At 35.1% G+C, this 21,114-nt stretch overlaps 3 protein-coding genes and 1 non-coding gene across 4 annotated transcripts; 3 read left to right on the top strand and 1 right to left on the bottom strand.

Moving 5' to 3' along the window:
* Window positions 1–1,099: 1,099 nt before the first annotated feature.
* LOC128203514 (liver carboxylesterase B-1-like) lies at window positions 1,100–4,282 on the top strand. Its single transcript, XM_052904959.1, has 2 exons — window positions 1,100–2,719; window positions 3,706–4,282. Exon 1 carries the CDS (start codon window positions 1,144–1,146, stop codon window positions 2,092–2,094), a length of 951 nt encoding a protein of 316 aa, XP_052760919.1. The 5' UTR covers window positions 1,100–1,143; the 3' UTR covers window positions 2,095–2,719; window positions 3,706–4,282.
* Trnah-gug (transfer RNA histidin (anticodon GUG)) lies at window positions 3,250–3,326 on the top strand. The gene has a single exon. It is a non-coding gene; the product is annotated as a tRNA-His (tRNA).
* Window positions 4,283–4,794: 512 nt separating the features above from the next.
* On the top strand, window positions 4,795–8,611 carry LOC128202941 (liver carboxylesterase 1F-like). Its single transcript, XM_052904137.1, has 2 exons — window positions 4,795–6,445; window positions 7,087–8,611. The coding sequence occupies exons 1-2, from the start codon at window positions 4,911–4,913 to the stop codon at window positions 7,367–7,369; spliced, it is 1,818 nt and encodes a 605-aa protein (XP_052760097.1). The 5' UTR covers window positions 4,795–4,910; the 3' UTR covers window positions 7,370–8,611.
* Window positions 8,612–16,327: 7,716 nt separating this feature from the next.
* Window positions 16,328–19,000, bottom strand: LOC128245869 (uncharacterized). The gene is made up of 4 exons (XM_052964090.1): window positions 18,589–19,000; window positions 18,093–18,237; window positions 17,258–17,443; window positions 16,328–16,679 (listed from the first exon to the last, which is right to left on the bottom strand). The coding sequence occupies exons 1-4, from the start codon at window positions 18,998–19,000 to the stop codon at window positions 16,328–16,330; spliced, it is 1,095 nt and encodes a 364-aa protein (XP_052820050.1).
* Window positions 19,001–21,114: the final 2,114 nt, after the last annotated feature.

Here is a 21,114-nt window from a genome sequence, read left to right on the forward strand (position 1 = left end):
AAATCACAAATCTTCAGTCTGCAGTTATGCTTATTTATTAAAAATTATTTAAAACAAGTTTTTAAACATCGGGCACAAATGTTATTTGTCAGTATTGTAGAATTACCCTGTCATGTTTTTGTACTATATCTTCTTTAGCTGATAAATCTGGTCCATATTCCATTATATTTACAAATTCAATAGATATATGTTCAATTTGTATATTGGCACAAAAATCAAGTAATTGAATGTTCATTTTTGGGAGAGTCGTTTAAAATAATGTGAAAGCGCTGTATATTATGCTGGAACTAACATGAGTTAGCCTAGTACGTTCTGAACAATTTAGTGTATATGCACACAACAGTTCACCTTGCATTGGTATTTCAAAGGATATAGTATTAAACAGAATGAGCTAATGATATAATATTTTACAACATATTTTATATATTAATATCAATAACTAATGTTGAATGCACTAATTTATGTGCTAATTAGTAATTTAAATGTTAAAGATGTATTCAAAAATATTGTTGTTCAACGTTTATAAGTCAGTTTGAAGTCTCATACTTTAGATAATTAAATGCTCATACTTTTCGCATACATTGTTATATCCAATGATTAAATGACATTAACAATGTCATCTACATGGGATTCATATTCATTTTTAACTGCTGAGGGGGTCAAACTAATTTTCCAGGTTATTTGCAGAAGCTTAAAAATCTAAAATATAAACAATGCTGTTTTACATATTAAAAGAGTTAAGTACAGGTTGATTGTCAGATAATTGTAGAGTCTGTGATAATTAATTCTAAATAAATTCAATCTGTTGTATTTACCTTGTTATGTTTTAAGTAGGAATCAATATTTTTTACAATTACGTGCTTGTATGATATTCAATATTTGGTAAATTAGTATTGTGTCTGTATTTATGAGTTTTCTCGACCATTAAAATATATAATTTCTTTTGCATTGCCTATATCTTACTTGCACCTGTAGTTGATAACATACCCAGGGCCCGTCATAGGCAGTGTCTTATTTCATAATAGATTGATAAAAAAGCCCGGTTTATGGCTTGAGCGAAGACCTATCCAGCGCACGTAAATTTAAACCATCTGTGAATCAGTCAGACCTCACGTTGATATAAATTATAAGTATCACTTCACGATGCATCATTCTACGTACGTGAGGATGTTTGGAGTCAAATTGATTTTTGTCGTGTTAGGCCTTTTTGCATTTACCGATGCAGGATTCCGTGCATTTGTACAAAGTGATTTGGGTGGGATTACTGGTGCACACAAGAATGTTAGCGTCAATGAAATAACAAAAACAGTGCATTTGTTTCTGGGGGTGCCTTATGCAAAGCCTCCGGTTGGCGATCTACGTTTCAAGAAGCCGGAACCTTTTCTAAATTTCACGAGTGATTCTACAACGTTTAACGGAAATTACTTCCGGAGCGCTTGTGTCCAATTTTCTTCCGTGGTCAATAAGCATGTTTCCTACAACGAGTCAGAAAATTGTCTATACTTGAATATCTACAAACCTAAAAATGCAAGTAGTCTCCCGGTTATGATTTGGATTCACGGCGGCGACTTCACTTCCGGCTCAGCCGACCAGTTCAACATGGAGTACTTGGCAGCTTTTGGTAATGTCATCGTCGTTACATTCAATTATCGTGTTGGTATATTTGGCTTCTTCAGTACTATGGATGAAAATGCAATAGGGAATTATGGTTTGTGGGATCAAAGACTTGTGTTCCAATGGGTCAAGAAACACATCAATTCCTTCGGTGGAGATCCCAACAGAATAACAATCTTTGGTCAGTCCGCAGGTGCTGTCAGCTGTTCTTTACACGCCATGGCAGAGGTGAATCGCAATTTGTTTCAGAGAGTGATCACACAGAGCGGTAGTTCAATGTCCGTATTATACAATATGTCTGTTGATGCCCGACTTAACGCCATATATATCGCAGAAAACGTGGGATGCAAAATCAGCAAAAAAGATTACAAAAACAAAGGCAAACTTGCAGACATGGTAGAATGTGTAAGGAATGTGGACGTACAAAAATTAAAGGACATTATGAACTTAACAGGGAACAAAGACAAAGTCGAGGGATAACCAGTATTTTTGCCAGTTGTCGACGGGGATTTAATAAAGGTTGATCCGGGAGATGAGGAAAAGATACAAACTGAAAATAATGAAGGTCTTCAATTTTTTGGATCACTGGATTTTCTTAACGGAATCACGAAGTGGGATGGTGTTTCATTTATGCATATAATACAAAATGACGTTAATGATTTAAACAAATCTCAATCACTTTCGGAAACCCTTGAAAACTGGCTAAATCCATCATTGTTTGAATCTATTTTCAAACGAAAATATTTGAAAGAAATTCAACAGTTGGTTTGGAACAGGTATACGAATTGGGATGACCCGTTAAGTCCAGAAAGGGTTCGGGAACAAGTACTTCAATTTCTCGGCGATGTCGCATACAATGTTCCCGCAGTTCGTGCTGCCCGTGAACACTTAAAGCACGAGTATGATACCGGATCCGGAAACTACCTCTATCATTTTGTAGCTGAACCACCCGTGTCATGGAAACTCCCTCTTGGATAGAAGGTGCCACTCATGCAGACGACCTATTGTTTTTAGTAGAAATGGACAACTTTAACAACTACACAGACTGGCAGCGACAACTGTCGGTCTCCATAATGACATATTGGGCGAACTTTGCGAAAACCGGGTAAGAATTGTAACGTTTATTTCAAATATGGTACTAGTAGACGTCCTTAACCAGGGCGTTTAAATGCCAATGCAAAGTCCGATTCATGCGTTTGTATTCAGACTTCTTGGAGCACTAAAAATGATAACTGATTTGACAACAATACAATTTGCCCATATGTGTTCATATACATGCGATATTGTACGTTATAATGTTCAACATAATTATTCCCCATAAATCGTATACACAATTTGTGCACCTTTAACATTTATTCTATTTTATTTGATTACATGATCTTTAAAATAACGTTCTATCATGTTAGGCAATGAGCCACGATTTTTTCAAAATCATTTTAGGCACGCTCCTTTTAAAATCTGGTAATGCCTATGGTGATAAGATCTTTGTAAAAGCTGTATGTAACGTGTGAATGTCTACTGTGTATAATTTGCATTTTTTATGAAGATATTTTGTAAATGTGACAGTTTTGTTACGTCACAAAAACGATGAAGAATGAAGATATAAAGCATGGCAATAGTAATTAAGCAAAGAAGGGTCCGCCCGGTTAGCTCAATCGGTAGAGCGTTGGACTGTGAATCGGACAATCCGGGTTCGATTCCCGGGCGGACCAGGTCACTTCTGTTGTGCTTGGTTATGAAATCCTTTCTACGACCATTCGCACTGTACCACTGCCCCTGGCATGTACAGAAGTTGTCAGTTCCTTGCAGAGGTGAAGGCACTTAGTACTGATAAACCGCCTGATAGTCTGCCCAGGATAGATGTGCGGTGGTTGAACTGTCACTCTGGGACCCTTCAATGTGCTTACGCCGGGACCCGGAGTATAAACTACTAACACCACCCATTAAACAAAGAATGGTATTCATATGAAAACAAAATTAGTGAAACAATGAAAATATAAAAATACAAGTTGTTTTCAGAAGAAGGGCGTATTCTTACTTTCTTAATTTACGTTGAACCAATAACTAATGAGTTTATTCTGTTTTTTAAAGGTCACCGAATCAAGTAAACAGCATTTACAAATGGGTTCCGTATAATGACAGTCAGGAAACATATCTCGAATTCAGCAATGATATGGGTCCACATTCTCTCAAGAAACACCTCCATTCTGGTGAAACCAACTTCTGGCTAAAGGTTTTTCCTGATCTTGTCAAGGCATTCGGCACTATGGAAACTGCGGGAAATCAGTCGGGAACATCTGCCTCAATGCACAAGGGCAAAATGGATATAATGCTGTTAAGCATTGTCAGTCTGTTTTTATACATTACTTTCTAATGTGTTTGTTACAATTGAAAGATTTTCAAAAATATATATCCCACAACTTTGACAGAAAGGTAATATGATTCAAAACAAAATATGCAAATTTAGATGATTTTATGCGTTGTATACGAATGACAAACAGGATTAAACGTGATAAACTGTCATTGATATTTTCCTATGTGTATATATTACACTGTTTTTATACTTGTCTATTTAAATCCTGATATGAATTATCCCGTGTTCTTTTTTTTCTTTTCATTTTTCTATTGAAACTGTATTCATCGCTACGAATGTATATATTACAGCCTTGAAAACTGCAGTTTTCTCACTTTGTTCTTTGGTCAGGTAAACTATACATATCTTTTTGTCCTATTTATATTGTGCAGTATTTAAGTATACTTCTTATTCTTACTACTTACTACTACTACTACTACTACTACGACTACTACGACTACGACTACAACTACTACTACTACTACTACTACTACTACTACTACTACTACTACTACTACTACTACTACTACTACTACTACTACTACTACCACGACTACGACTACTACGACTACTACTACTACTACTACTACTACTACTACTACTACTACTACTACTACTACTTCGACTACTTCGACTACTACGACTACGACTACGACTACTACTACTACTACTACTACTACTACTACTACTACTACTACTACTTCCACTTTTACTTGTAATAATACGACTACTGTTATTACAACTAATTTAACAAATACTGCCAAAACATTTGTATAAATACGAACTGTTCTTTTCGCTTGACTTATAAAGTTTGTAGCGCCCGTAAATGCTAATCAACTGAATGTTAATTCAAGGTTGACTGAAACGTTTATAGAAATAATCAGTTGTTTAACACTGCATTATTATTATTTGATAATGCGTTTGCGAGTATGATTTACGTCGGATGATTTTAATTGTGATTGGGCAGTTTGATTTCAATGATGCAGGATTCGATGCATTTGTACAAAGAGATTTAGGTGGCATTCGTGGTGCGCACAAGAATGTGAGCGTCAATGGAACGATAAAAACCGTACATCTGTTTCTTGGAGTTCCTTATGCAAAGCCTCCGGTTGGCCGGCTGCGCTTTCAGAGGCCGGAACCATTTTTAAATTTCACGACTGATTCTACCAAGTACAACGGAAACTACTTCCGGAGCGCTTGCGTCCAATCCGTGGTCAGAAAACCGGTTTTCACAAACCAGTCAGAAGATTGTCTATACTTGAATATATACAAACCTGCAAAGGCAAGTAATCTCGCGATAATGATTTGGATTCACGGCGGCGGTTTTACTTCCGGTTCAGGTGACCAGCTCAACATGGAGTACTTGGCTGCATTCGGTAATGTCATTGTCATAACATTTAATTATCGTCTTGGTGTATTTGGCTTTTTTAGTACTATGGATGAAAATGCCATGGGAAATTATGGTTTGTGGGATCAAAGACTTGTGTTTCAATGGGTTAAGAAATACATCCATTCCTTCGGTGGAGATCCAAACAGAATAACAATCTTTGGTCAGTCCGAAGGTGCTGTCAGCTGTTCTTTACACGCCATGGCAGAAATGAATCGCAATTTATTTCAGAGAGTGATTACACAGAGCGGTAGTGCAATGTCCGTGTTAAACAATATATCTGTTGATGCCCGACTTAACGCCATACATGTTGCAGAAGAAGTCGGATGCCAAATCACAAACGAAGATTACAACAACAAAAGCAAACTTGCAGACATGGTACAATGTGTAAGGAATATGGACGTACAAACAATAAAGGACGTAATGATAACAACAAGAAACAAAGACCAAGTTGAGGGTTTACCTGTATTCTTGCCAGTTGTCGACGGCGACTTAATAAAGGTTGATCCGAGAGACCAGAAAAAGTTAGAAACTGAAAATAACGAAGGTCTTCAATTTTTTGGATCACTGGATTTTCTTAACGGAATCACGAGTTGGGAGGGTGTTTCATTTATGCATATAATACAAAATGACATTAATGATTTATTTAAACCTCAACCACGTTCGGAAACCATTGACAACTGGCTTAATCCATCATTGATTGAATCTATTTTCAAACGAAAGTTTCCAAAAGAAATTCAACAGGTGGTTTGGAACAGGTATACGAATTGGGATAACCCGTTAAGTCCAGAAACAGTTCGGAAACAACTACTCCAATTCCTCGGCGATGTCGCATACAATGTTCCCGCAGTTCGTGCTGCCCGTGAACACTTCAAACGTGAGTATGATACCGGATCCGGGAACTACCTTTATCACTTTGTAGCTGAGCCACCTGTTCATGTCATGGAAACTCCCCTCTGGATAGAGGGTGCTACTCATGCAGACGACCTATTGTTTCTGGTAGAAATGGACAACTTTGACAACTACTCAGACTGGCAGCGACAACTGTCGGTATCAATGATGACATATTGGGCTAACTTTGCGAAAACCGGGTACGTATTGTAATAGTTATATTAATATGGTTGAAGTAGACATTCTTTTTCAGAGCGTTTAAATTCCGATGCAAAGTCCGATTAATGCGTTTGTTTTGATTCTGTTTTTTTTTTTTAATTTTTATTTGTATAAACAAGTTTGTCAAACGAGACTTTTAATGCAAAGTTTAATTCAATCTTTAAAACACAACATGTTCGGCAATGAGCCACAATATTTTCAATATCATTTTAGACCCCCTCCCTTTAATACCTAGTAATGCCGTTGTTGATAACATCTATGTAATGCTGTATAAAACGTGTGAATTGTCTACGATGTATAGTTTGCATTATGTATATACATAGTTTGTTAATCAATCAAAGAAATGTATTCATATAAAAACGAAATGAAAGAAACTATGAAAAAATAATAATTCAAGTTGTTTTCAGAAGAAAAGACGTATTCTTACTTTTTAATTTTGATACATGCTTTTATTTCAAAAGCCTTTGATATGAAGATGATAGTTTTTGTATGTTTTTTTTTTAACTTCTATTCGAAATTTATATTTCCTTTTCAAACACTTTTGACCTTATTGTGGTTTTCCAATGATATCAAGATAAAAAAGTTAAACAAATAACTAATGAGTTTCTTCTGTATTTTAAAGGTCACCGAATCAAGTCGACAGCATTCCAAAATGGGTTCCGTATAATGACAGTCAGGAAATTTATCTCGAATTCAGCCAGGATATGGGTCCGCATTCCCTCAAGAAACACCTTTATTCCGGTGAAACCAACTTCTGGCTAAAGGTGTTCCCTGATCTTATCAAGGCATTCGACAATATGGAAATTGCGGAAAATCAGTCGTGTACATCTGCCGCAATGCGCAAGAGCAACATTGATATATTGCTGTTAATCAATGCCATTATCTTTGTATACATATATGTCTAATTTGATTGGAAAAATGTCCTCGTGAGCAATCTATTTTATGACTATATGTTAAGGTGAATTCATGTACAAATCATATATTAAAGCCGTCATGAATGGTAGCACAAGTCATTGTAATAGAATCATGGCCTTTTTACTGCTGCTTATTAGATTAAAGCGTATATTCAGTGTTCAAGAAACATTAAAGCTTATGGTTAACCGCAGCAATTGCATCAATCTTACTTTTTTATTTCATTTGCTTTAAGAAAACATTTGCAATAAATCAGTTGATAGAAATTTGTTTACTCTTTTCTTTGAACAACCCGCCAGTTTAATGGATGACTATGATTGAAGTGAGATTACTACTGCCACGTCTTGACTTCGCTAATTGTGTAAGCAAATAAAAATACTATTGTTGTTTTGGTTAATATCCTTCTCAAAAAATGTGTTCCTCAAAATAATTGTTCTTAGCAAAACAATTGTTAGGGTCGGAGGTTGATTTTAAGGTAAGTATATCTACCTGAATCCCATATATGTATTTACTTTAAAATATATTCAAATAATTGTCATAATTTAGAGTATCAAAGCCCTATCTCAACATTTTAAACTGTAATTATGAATTGTATTGAATTTACCAATGTTTTAACCTGGTGTCGAGAAATATCAACAGGTATTTTCATTGTTTTATCTTTCTATCCGAGATTCTTTGATTGCCAGACAACTCATAAGGCTCAAAAGACAGGATATAAACTGTTGAAATTGATAAAGCTGCACTATCACAGATTGATTGTTTTAACTTTTTTATTGTTTCTTTTATTGATTAAAAATCAAAATGAACATTCACTTGAAGAAAATTAAGCTCCTATTTCAACAGCAATATTTTGCTGTTGAGCAATGTCATTGTGTTTTTATACATACATATATATCTAATATGTTTGTAAAATATTGCTTCGTTTCATATGTTTTCAACAGAATATCACAACTTAAACGCATACGTAATCTGAACAGAAAATAAGTTTGATGACTTAATATCTAGATGACTACATGTACAGAGCATATATTAAATTAGTCATATGAGGATGACTAGTAGCATAAATCATTGACAGATTTCTTCTATTTAGTCCTTTCAAATTGATGCATGCATTTATTATACTGAAATCAACTTAGCATGCATTTGTTAATTAAAGGGTACATTACTTCGGCCCCTTTCTGTCTATACAGCGTTTATTTGTGTACTGCAGTAATGAATACATATTTCTTATATTATTATATGGTTGTTTTTATTACGGTGGCATTAACGGTGGCATGTAAGATAAAGTTTTGAATGCACACTAATTTCAGCTAAAATGATATATTTAGCCAATATTTAAACATACAAAGTTAGAAATCAGGATTAGATTTATCAATATTTTGAAAAATAAAACAACAAACTCCCTTATGATAACATATTATAAATGCTAATCAACAAGCCTTTTTTACCCCCACCCCCATATTTTAACATTAACAACACAAACAAATAAACAAATAATCCCATTCCCTCTAGACATGTAGACTTTTGGGTTACTAGACAGTTTAAGAGAGCTTCAATATCTATTAATAATTACCCGTCCCGTCCCGCCTTGTCTTGGAATTTATTTAATAGATTCAAGGATTATAAGGACAGATAAGCTCATGGGAAAGGCGGCCTTTATATAGCTTAAAACTCACCGTTTCATTATGATCTGCTGCCATGAAACTGATGTTTTAGCAGAAACAAATGACAACATGACACAGTTGCATGCACATTTAAATATTTAAGACGGCCTTATGATTTATAATTTCAGACAATACCGACCAATGGTAATTGATCTAATAACTTGTTTTGATAATCTCAATCTTTGATAACAGTTGGCACATAATCTTTGAGGTCTCGGAATATTTAAGGATTATTCTTTTTTGATGGCTTTCATGCAACCTGAACGCTCGTTTGGAATTGTGCAAATCCATGAATCGCACAAGCTGTAAACGCGCAGTTTACTGTACATGTGCGTTGCTGCATTGATAAATAAAGTATATCATAGAAAGATTTGAACGCGCGGTGCCTCACCAGCGTTCACAAAGAACGTTGTTTTTTTGCGAAACTACGCCTGCAAAGATAGTTCGATCGGTTCATGCAAAATAAACGCAACTTTAATCGTACAGAAAATAAAGTGTAAATGCACATTTTTCATGTACCGACCACGTTCAGTATGTCAATCGTGTGATGTCTTCCTAAATTTAGAAAACAATTCAAAATTTTAAGTATTCTAAAATGTCAAGATGACTTTCTTTAACAAAAAAAAGACTATACACTTTAAGGTGTCCAGAGTTATAAATTGATGAATATCATCTCTGTGGATAATAATCCAGTATATGCTGATTTATAACACTAAGAAAAATATTAGCATATGAAACAGAATCAACTAGCAATAGTTTTAAATATTATAGATTAGTATTCGACCAAGTTTACAATCAAAAGCATAACATTAACGTAATGGTTAATTACATCAATTGAACAATAATTGGTAGTTATAAATAAAACATTGGCAAACATTGGTTCACTGAGTTTTGTTTACTATTTTGTTTTAACGATTCGTAGAAGATATTAATAAAACAGGTTTATGCTTGACTGAAAACCTTTCGCGGGCCCTTAAATGTCAACAAAATAAATAAAAAGGAATCTGATCTCACGTTGATATAAGTTATAATTATCTCGGCATCATATTACGTATGTGAAGATGATAGGCGTCGAATTAATTTCTGTTGAGTTAAGCCAGTTTGTATTTACCGATGCAGGATACAGTGCGTTTGAACAAAGTGATTTAGGTGGGATTACTGGTGCACGCAGGAATGTTATCGCCAATGGAACGACAAAAACCGTGCATGTGTGTCTGGGGGTCTCTTATGCAAAGCCTCGGGTTTGCGATCTGCGCTTCAAAAAGTCGGAACCATTTTTCAATTTCTACCAAGTATAACGGAAACTAATTCCGGAGTGCATGTGTCCATTTTTTTCCGTGGTCAGTATACCTGTTTTCACCATCGAATCAGAAGATTGTCTATACTTGAATATCTACAAACCTAAAAATAGAAGTGGTCTCGCGGTTATGATTCACGGCGGTGGCTTAACTTCTGGTTCAGCCGACAAGTTCAACATAAAAATATTAGCTTCTGCATTTGGTAATGCCATCGTCGTTACATTCAATTATCGTGTTGGTATATTTGGCTTCTTAAGTAATATGGATGAACATGCTATGGGGAATAATGGTTTGTGGGATCGAAGATTAGTGTTTCAATGGGTCAAGAAATTCACCCATTCCTTCGGTGGAGATCTTACAGAATAACAATCTTTGGTCAGTCCGCAGGTGCTGTCGGCTGTTCTTTACATGCAGAGATTAATCGAAATTTGTTTCAGAGAGCGATCACAAATAGCGGTAGTTCAATATCCGTGTTAAACAATATGTCTGTTGTTGCCCGACGCAACGCCATAAATATCGCAGAAGACGTCAGAAGCGAAATCAGAAAAGAAGATTGTAACAACAAAGGCAAATTAGCAGACATTGTAAAATGTGTAAGAAACATGGACGTACAAAAATAGAGGACACAATGAAATCAACAGGGAATAAAGACAAAGACGAGGGTTTACTAGTATTCTGGCCAGTTGTCGATGGGGACTTAATAAAGGTTAATCCGAGAGATGAGAAAAAGTTCGGAACTGAAAATAACGAAGGTCTACAATTCTTTGGATCACTGGATTTTCCCTGTAACCTTCTACATATATAGTTTGTATTTCTTATTTACATAGTTTGTTAATGCGAAAGACTTCTTGTAAACAACCCAGAACGCAGTGTTTTTTTACATCCAGATTGTTTTACCTTCAGTTTGCATAAAAATACAAAAACGATGACGAATGAAATACATAAAGCAAGGCAATTGTAACCAAGCAATGAAATGTATTGCTATTGCAACTGAAAGAGTGAAACTATGAAAATATCAAAATACATGTTGTGTTCGAAGAAGGACGTATTCTTACTTTTTTAATGTTGAGTTTATATCAAAAGCCTTTGACTATGTAGACCCTGATATTTTTGTATGTTTTTTTTATTTATATTCTTCTTTTTAAATACATTTGACCTCAGTGTGGTTTTTCAATAAAATAAATATGAAAATGTTTAACAAATAGCTAATTATTTTTTTCTGTATTTAAAAGGTCATCGAATCAAGTCGAAGGCAATCCAAAATATATATATCTAATGTGTTTGGATAGAATAGTCCTCGTTCGATATGTTTGCAACAGTATATCACACCACTTAATCACATAGGTAATTTGAACGGAAATTTGTTTTTGACTAAATATCTAGATGATTAATTGTATTGCTCGAGTACATTAATCGGAACATACTTGTCCCTCAACTGCAAAATTTCCCATCAGCTTAACAGTATTCAAGACCAATTGGTTTATATGTGGTATTTTCCAAGATACTACTAGTCTGCATGGAAAGTACTTTATTAATCGCACGTTCAAGGACTGCCATTATTTTGTTCTCGGAGTACCTAAATATGGAACAGGTTTAATTCGTTATTTATTTTTTATTTATCATTTTAAAATTACTGCTTCACGTTTTGTTTTAGTAAATTGATAATTTATTTTATTTTACTTTTTTTTGTCTTCGGAGTACATATAACATATAACATGTTTAATTCGTTATTTATTTTTTGTATCTTTTTAAAATTATTGCTATATGTTTTGCTTTAGTAAAATAGATAGTTTATTTTATTTCCAGCTTGTTTTTTTGTCCTTTTTGTCAGTAAATTTGGCGATTTAAGTAAAACAATACAAACTGTACCAATATGCTTTGATTGTGGCAAGCATGAACGGTATTCCCCCGCGTGGCATGTATTGATATGAAAAACGTTAAATGAAAGCAGCATTTGAAATATTTACCGGAATATCGTGTTCTTTAGAACTTGTATCTAAGGCAAGCGTCTTTATTGATTAAAAACGTAAATAAACCGATCGCGATCGGAAAACGCTTTTATAACGGGTGTTCCATAATTAGGTACTCACCCAGTACCGAGCACCTATGCAACCAGTCATTTGAGCGTGATATATACATACATTATTAAAAGTGAAATCCTATCTAACTCTACAAATTGACGCATGCATTTATAATATTGTGATTAATTTTGCACGCACTGGTGTATGAAATCGCGCATTATTTTGCCACCTTTTTTTTACCTGTATTGCATAGAGCTATATAATCTTCTACTTTGGAGAAAAATTGATCTCCCTTGTTTCTGACGTAATTACTGCCTGGTGGCGTTATATGCCCGTTTCATGTAAATGCGTTCAGCTTTTGGGAACCGATACATTGTCATCGATTTAATTGATTGTTATTCTTTGCAAAATATGTTCATCATATGAATTATCAAAATTGTTTCTACTTGTCTTCGAAGAGCGATACAATATAAATTCGATATCGCACGTATATATAAATCATATAATTTGAGGCCCGACATCTAGTAGTATTAGAAAAATCCTGTCAATAGGAATGTCAAATGGGCGGAGATTTATGAGTTTTCCCCAAAAAGATGGGTTTTTCTCCCACCTCAGATAAGTAGATCCAATAATTTCACCATTAAAGAAATTATTATCTCGCCCACGGGCGAAGATAAAATGCCCGTATGGAACTTAATAGTCACCACATTGTAATAACCTCCCTTGTTGAAGACTGTCGTCTGTAGCATCATGTAAATCTTGTCTTATTTAGGACGTTTATTAATTATTTCTCGATTCAAATGTCAAAATAAAATAGTTTTCACGCACCTTTCAATAAATAATGATTCACTCTCCTTAGAACTATTTAAAGACCGATTGAACTATTAACATACTCAGAATCACTGCGCGCATATCCATGACAACCACGAATTATCGCATTTCTATACGCAAATATTGTCGCTAAGCACAAAAGAGTACTAGCAAAAAATACATGTTAATTTAATTTTGTTTAACTGAGTTGGGAGAAAAAGCATCTGCCATAGCCGCTCGTGAAAGATAGGTTCATCCCGATCCTCGCGCAGGGTGTTTTGCAGAAACTCGATAACCCTCCTTTCCGCAAAACACCCTACGCTCGGGTCGGAATGAACCTATCTTACACGCTCGGCCATTGAAGATACTTATAATTCATCAGCCAGTCGACCACGTCTGTATGCATGCTCAATAGTTCAAGCCCGGAAATCCGTATGTGGGTTTTTCCAATATTTACGTCACGTGACACCGGTACAAACAAAGTCAATCGATAGCGCCAAATTTAAACGCTGTTTTTAGCAAAACAATCGTAATTTAAGAGTAAATAAACACAACATGGTTACAAAACGCTGCAGTTGGGGAACTTGCAAAAGTGACAGTCGGTATAAAGACAAGCCACACATGAAAGACGTTTATTTTAAGCCATTTCCTAAACCAACAAAGAGCCACGACCGTTGTAAACAGTGGATCAAAAATTGTGGCAGGCCACATCAGGATCTATCGGTTGAGAAAATTGGAAAACATCATTTCGTATGCTCGAATGTTTGTTTGTAATGTCCTGATGTAAGACTAAATATTAGTTAAATGAAGAATTCGTATCGGAAGTGCAGTTTGCAGGCCTATATTATTGAGAGTGGTTGCTTGATATTACTTTTTATGAGTATTAACTCTATAAGACCAGCACACTGTCGTTAATTTTATTTGTCAATGTATTTTGGTAAAAACTTAAATACTTTGTAGCTGATACAACAATGAGTTTATTTATTTTCAGTACTTCCTTGAGGGAGCCATAGATCCAATACCTGCCACCTACCCCACCCACACCTCAACACCCATTGCCACTTAAAGTCGCAAACGACCTACAGATAGGAGAACACCTCAACAGCAGTCGAAAAAGTCTAAATTAACATATTCCAACCGTGATAATTTTAGCACTGATAACAGCAGACATGAAAATATCTTTCTATGCAATTTAAACCTACCTGTGTTTCAGGATATCATTCAGTGTGAAAATAGCCCAGATGTTAAAATAGAGAGTATTAGTAGCACAAAAGACCTTGGAACACAGACATCTGATAAAAGTTCGGTTGACTTTATTCACTATATTCTAAAAACAAATGCTACATGTTTTCAATATACTGGTTTCCCAACAGTAGCACTTCTTCACTGGCTTTTTGACTGGATATTGCCTTCAGCTCAAAATACTAAGCTTTGGGATGGTAAATACAAGAAAACTCCACGTTCCAACCAAACCCGAGGGAGAAAAAGAACATCACAATCATTATTTATAGAAATGTTACTCTGTTTAGTTAAAATTCGAATGGGATTTGGAAACAAACACTTGTCATACCTGTTTGGTGTATCTAATAGTCATGTCAGTAGAATTTTTATCTCTTGGACCAATTTGTTACACCAGTGTTTAAAGGCTTTAATTATATGACCTTCAAAAGAAATAGTCAAAGTAAACTTACCCCAATCATTTGCTAGATATCCAAGAACACGTGCAATTATTGATTGTACTGAGTATTTTGTACAAAAGCCATTGAGACCAGCTGCTCAAAAGGCAACATGGTCAAATTATAAGCATTCAAATACATTCAAACAATTAATTGGTATATCTCCATCTGGGGCTATTACATTTATATCTAACATTTACCCTGGTTCTATAAGTGATGCCAAAATTGTACAAGTTTCAGGATTTATGGACAATATTGAAGAAGGCGATGATATAATGGCTGATCGTGGTTTTAATATAAGGCACTTGTTACTTCCAAAGAAAGCTACACTAAATATACCGGCATTTACACATGGAAAATGCCTCAGCAGTAAAGCAATTAAACGTTCAAGATCTATTGCCTCTGTTAGAATTCATGTTGAAAGAGCTATCCGAAGAATGAAGACCTTTAAAATTTTGTCAGGCATAATTCCATTGAAGTTTCGATTTCTGTTGAGGCAAATTACAACAATTGTTGCAGTTGTTAGCAACTAACAGCCATGTCTTGCCTAAAGCATATGCCACATTCTCTTTTTTGCCAAATAGGTTTATGAGTATACATCCTTTTTATGTATAAAAATTAAGCATTTTTATGTACATGTGTTCTTATGTCAGGGAATAATGTATACTTTTGTATAAAACCAAAACCCAAAGTGGAAGTATGAAATCAATATCATGTATGTACAATACTTATATTTGGTAATAAATGTGTGATTACATTCTTGATCCTGAATTTTGAATTTCCACTCGAGCATTAAAACCTACATCTTGTAGGTAAAGTTGGGTACAAGTACACAAAAACAACTGGATTAATTACTCCCTCATTTAATAACTTGCTTTTTTATCATATCAGAAGATAGATGGACTATACAACAGATGCAAACATTGAACAATGTTTAATGGTATTTATACATCAATTATGGTACAAAATCTCATGCAGAGAGACTTGTATGTTTCAATATGTATATGTTATTCAATAACACATTAATACAAATATGAATTTTGTTCATTTAAAGATTGCTCCAATTGTATTTGAAATATAGAACAAAACAATATTTAGCAATAACTTTGCCAGTGTGTAACATTTGTCATAAAAAGCAGGTCAGCATATTGCAATATTGTGATTGTTTTCCTTGGACCATCCTATTGAATATTGTAGATATATTGCCTTTCATGGTTTTCATGTTTGAATATCAGGAAAGCAATATACTTGGTGTACAAATTATACCAAAATAATGGTATCACAAGGCATCAATATCAAATGAATGGAAAAATACAGGAATGCCATTTGTGCACCATATACCTTAAAGATATAAATTGATCTCACAAGAGCAACAATTCTTTTAACATATGTTCTAAATAACAGTTGTAATAAAACTGTTATGCTGTCTACATGAGATGAACACAGACAAGGCATTTTATGAAAATTGGATGCAGTAAATAGTCATTTTCTCATCCGATGCCAGTTATTATTTTTTGATTGACCTCTTGTTAATTGTTCAATTTGCTCACATTCATTCTCTGAATAAGTAAGATAATAATACATAAATATATTAGAACAGTTACAAGATAAATTTTCACATATATGTTCCTTCATAAATTGTTCAGCTCTTTCCATTGGTGTTTTGACGCTCAGAGGTGATGAAGTACAATTCTTTTTATATGAGCAGTCATACATGGCTCGTAATCCGCAGGCTGTTGGTTGAAGAGTTTTCACTTTTTCAAGGAAATCGTTAGGATCTGGCACTGGATACTCATCAGACAATGGCGAATACAGTGGCATTGCTGTCTGTGTGCTGCAAACAGGAAACAAAAACCTTAACTGTAGGCAAGTAAGAAAAGGCCAGAGTATGAAATGTTAAGGTTATTGTCTTAAGATGAGGCTTGTTGGCAGTTTATTTTCATCTTTAAAAATACATCTATTTATACATATACAAATATATATATAACTTATTGATTGGGTTTCAGACAGGGGTGAGGGATTTTAATCTAATATTTTATAGCCTTTAATATTTCATTAAAACATGTTACAAAAATCACAGTACATCAGTTTCCAGTTAATAGGTTTTTTTTGCACTTTTTGGTACATGTAGTATCATGCAGATAATTTTGGGTTAATATAAGTATTGGAAAAAATAATTTATGTGCACACATGTTTATCAAAAAACATACAATGCAGGAGAAATTATTTTTTCCAATTCTTATATTAACTCAAAATAGGTACTTAGCCTGTGCTCATCACTAATACAGACACAGCCTGGTTATTTTTAGAAAACATTTAGTTCACCTATTACCTCTGATTCAATTTCATATGGTGGGTGCTAAATATAGAACTTATCTTAAAGTAAATTAACTAAAGACAAATGAAATATACCTGGGCTCCACCATAATTGAAGTCTCAAGTTGTGAGGCAGGAATAGGTTTGCCTAGTTGATCGGCCTGAGAAGCACGCCGAACCCACATACATGGCCCTGAAGTACAGCTGGTCTTCTTGAAGTCTTGTACAAAGTCAAGGACTTCGAAGAGGGTTGCCACAACATGTCGACAGCATCCATCAATGCTATCAAAAAGCAATGGTATTAAGATGAGCAGCCACAAAACATCCATGCCTAAACAAACTTATAGATAAATATGTGGCATCAAATTATATCTTATAATTTGGAATGGGTTTATATAAGAGTATCAATAAGTAAGCTATGATAAAATATGATCTAAAATAACAAACTAAATATTAGATTATATCTATGGATGTTTTTTGTATAACTCAAGTTCATGGTACTGAACTGTTATACAGATCAGGGAATACAAGTTATCCAGGGCCGGTTATCTAAGTTGGTAGATAATTTTTTGTGCACAGGATGTCCTGGGTTCAATCTCCAGACGGGCTTCAAACTTTTCTGAGTATGTGAGAAATTGTGTCCAACAAGGGACCGTGGCCAGTACCCTGCATGTCAGTGAGACTGCACTGCAGTTTAACAAATATAGCCAGTGGATATATGGTCCAGCAAGTTAGAGGGAATCTATGTCTCAGTTCTATTAATTGATTATATCAGTTATCCAGGGCTGATTAGCTCAGTTGGTAGAGCATGCAACTTCCAAGAACAGGTCCCTGGTTCGATTCCCAGGACAGGCCACATACTTTTCTGCATAGATCTGTGACAAGTATTAAACATGAAGTGTAGTTAAAGAAGAGTAAATTAGACCATTACCCTCCTTTGCAACTGCAATAAGCAGATTGAATGGATCCCTCGTCACTGTTCTTCATCATGATCCAACAGCTGTAGTAGCCTATCTTGGATACTGCATCTTTATCATTCGTCCGCGGTTTCACATTGGCTTTCACAGCAACAAAGGCTGCAACAAAGAATAAAACATACATTTTATGCATCATAATTCAAGATGCTGCTGAATTGTTTTTACTTGCAATGATAGCATAACAATTAATTAAGCGTCTGATAAAACAATTGAAAAATAACCTTTCCTGTTAAACTTCATGATATAAATTTATATGCACACATGAAATTTGTGTGCTATTTAAAACATTATTTGTTTCAAAATGGTGGTAAATGTACATGCATAATGACAATATTTTTATCATCATCATCATCATCATCATCATCATCATCATCATCATCATCATCATCATCATCATCATCATCATCATCAAATTATAGTATTTAAAACTACATACTGACAGAGTCTTACCAGTATTGGGATATGGCACCGTCTTAATACCTCGTGTATAGCCATCTCGGAACATAGAATATCCCTCAAGCTGGTGATATGCCCATAGGGAGGCGTGATCATAGTTATTGAAAGTTATTAAGTAATTGTAGATGTCAAAAATTGACAGAACTGGCACGATAGACAGATCGCTAGTCCCAGACAGCCGTTGTGGAGACACAAGGCACATGTCACTCAGCATCAGCTTCTGACAGACGACTTCAGGCCGATCTTCTAATAATCCGTCGGGATCAACCTCAATCCTCAGCTCTTCTGCCAAACTACAGACTTCTACTAACGCAGGTTTCCTAGAATCACTAAATGTGACACCCCTTTCTCTCAAATAACGCTGTAAGTCGGCAACAGATCTGCTACGAAACAGAACAGTACTCATTTCGATGAATGCAAATGGCGCTTGTATTTGTACCGGCATCACGTGACCAAATTATTGGAAAACCCCCAAGTGAGTCATTTCCGGGTCACGACTATTTCTGGCAAGCATGCCATCGGTTTCCCAACTGTTTCTCCGAGTTTTACTAAAAATAACATTGATATGTTACTGATTGTATTTTTTTCTACAGGAGGTAATAGAATAATATTCATGAGATTAATATGTCCTCAACTGAATGGTCTTATTACTGTGGCATAGAGGTGCCATGTATGCTTAATGCTTGATCTCGTGCTAATTTATCATTTTTTTGGTCGCTTTAGTTATTGGTAGGGAATTATACATCGTATTATTTCATTCTCTAAATACATCATGCAGAGAAATTTTGAAAATTTAACAGTAACTTTGTTTTATTTAAATTTCATAAAAACGGCAGCGGGTTCATACTAGAACAATAAGTTCAATTAGCTATTTAAGCCAACTTTTTTTGTGCATTTAACTGGAAGCCACACGTACTAGTACAAAAACAAGTAAAGCTTCCAAACCATGACCGAAACATCTACGTAATAGTTAACCACATCATTTGAAACGATCATACTGGTCGTTCAATTTTGATAAATAAAACATTGGCAAAAATGGCTTGATTGAGCTGTGTTTACTGTTTTGTTTTTACGATTCGTGGAAAAAACTCAATTCATTATTTAAAAGATTAATAAAAAATCCGGTTTATTAATTAATTAACATTTCTGGCGCCCGTTAGTTTCAAAACAGTGAATATTTATCAATCAGACATAATGATTGTATCAATTATAACAATCACTGCCGGTTGAATTATATAACGTATGTGGTCCATAGACCATAGCTTCTTCGAGTGATATCTCAACAGTGCGTATACGATGGTCATCAAACTTTACACGAAGGTTGGGCCTGACCAGTGGATGACCAATATTGATTTAAGGGGTCACATGGTCAAAGGTCAAGTTCACAGTGATCTTAGGGGATACTATGCGCACTCGCTTCTCACCTAGGCGACCCGGGTTCGATTCCCGGCTTGGGCGCATGTGAGTTTGGTATGTGGTCACCAAGCCGGACAAGTGGGTTTTCTCCGGGTTCTCCGGTTTCCCCCACAACACAAGACCACACTCTCGCGTAAAATCGTGCTAACGAGAGTGATTAATATAATGTTGCAATAACTTGTTTCACAATCGTTGTAAAATATATATGTTTAAACTAAACAACAAAAGCAAACAGAAAACATGGTACAATGTTTAAAAAAACGGACGTGCAAAAAATAAAAGACGTTATGATTACAATAAGGAACAAAGACCAAGTCAGGGGATTACCAGAATTCTTGCCAGTTGTGGACGGCGACTTAATAAAAGTTGATCCGAGAGTTCAGAAACAGTTAGAAACTAGAAATAACGATGGTCTTCATTTTTTTGGATCACTAGATTTTCTTAATGGAATCACGAAGTGGGAGGGTGTTTCATTTATGCATATTATACAAAATGACGTTAATGATTTATATAAATCTCAGCCACGTTCGGAAACTATCGAAAACTGGCTTAATCCTTCACTGATTAAATCCAGTTTCAAACGAATGTTTCAAAACGAAATTAAATACTCAAATTCCTCGGCGATGTCGCATACAATGTTCCCGCAGTTCGTGCTGCCCGTGAACACTTCAAACACGAGTATGATCCCGGATCCGGAAACTACCTTTATCACTTTGTAGCTGAGCCACCCGTTCATGTCATGGAAACTCCCTCATGGATAAAGGGTGCCACTCATGCAGACGACCTATTGTTTTTAGTAGAAATGGACAACTTCGACAACTACACAGACTGGCAGCGGCAACTATCTGTCTCCATGATGACCTACTGGGCGAACTTTGCTAAAACCTGGTACGTCTTGTAACGTTTATATTAAACATGGGACAAGTAGTCGTTCTTATTCAGAGCGTTTAGATGTCCATGCAAAGACCGATTCATGCGTTCGAATTCACTCTTGTTGTAACACTAACATTGTAACTGATCTGCCAAAGAATGCAATTTGCCCATATGTGTTCACATACATGCGATATTGTACGTTAGTATGTTCAACAGAATCATTCCTAAATT

This window comes from Mya arenaria, chromosome 9 (assembly GCF_026914265.1).
Source record: "Mya arenaria isolate MELC-2E11 chromosome 9, ASM2691426v1".
Classification (NCBI taxonomy): Eukaryota; Metazoa; Mollusca; class Bivalvia; order Myida; family Myidae; genus Mya; species Mya arenaria.

Bases quoted from the DNA above. Each gene is read 5' to 3' on its own strand.
- LOC128245869 (XM_052964090.1), bottom strand. From the start codon at position 19,000: ATGAGTACTGTTCTGTTTCGTAGCAGATCTGTTGCCGACTTACAGCGT. The intron at 18,238-18,588 runs GTAAGACTCTGT...TCTTTGTTGCAG, and splicing joins GGTGCCATATCCCAATACTG to CCTTTGTTGCTGTGAAAGCC. The intron at 16,680-17,257 runs GTATATTTCATT...TCCTGTTTGCAG, and splicing joins TCAATTATGGTGGAGCCCAG to CACACAGACAGCAATGCCAC.
- LOC128203514 (XM_052904959.1), top strand. From the start codon at position 1,144: ATGCATCATTCTACGTACGTGAGGATGTTTGGAGTCAAATTGATTTTT.
- LOC128202941 (XM_052904137.1), top strand. From the start codon at position 4,911: ATGATTTTAATTGTGATTGGGCAGTTTGATTTCAATGATGCAGGATTC. The intron at 6,446-7,086 runs GTACGTATTGTA...TGTATTTTAAAG, and splicing joins GCTAACTTTGCGAAAACCGG to GTCACCGAATCAAGTCGACA.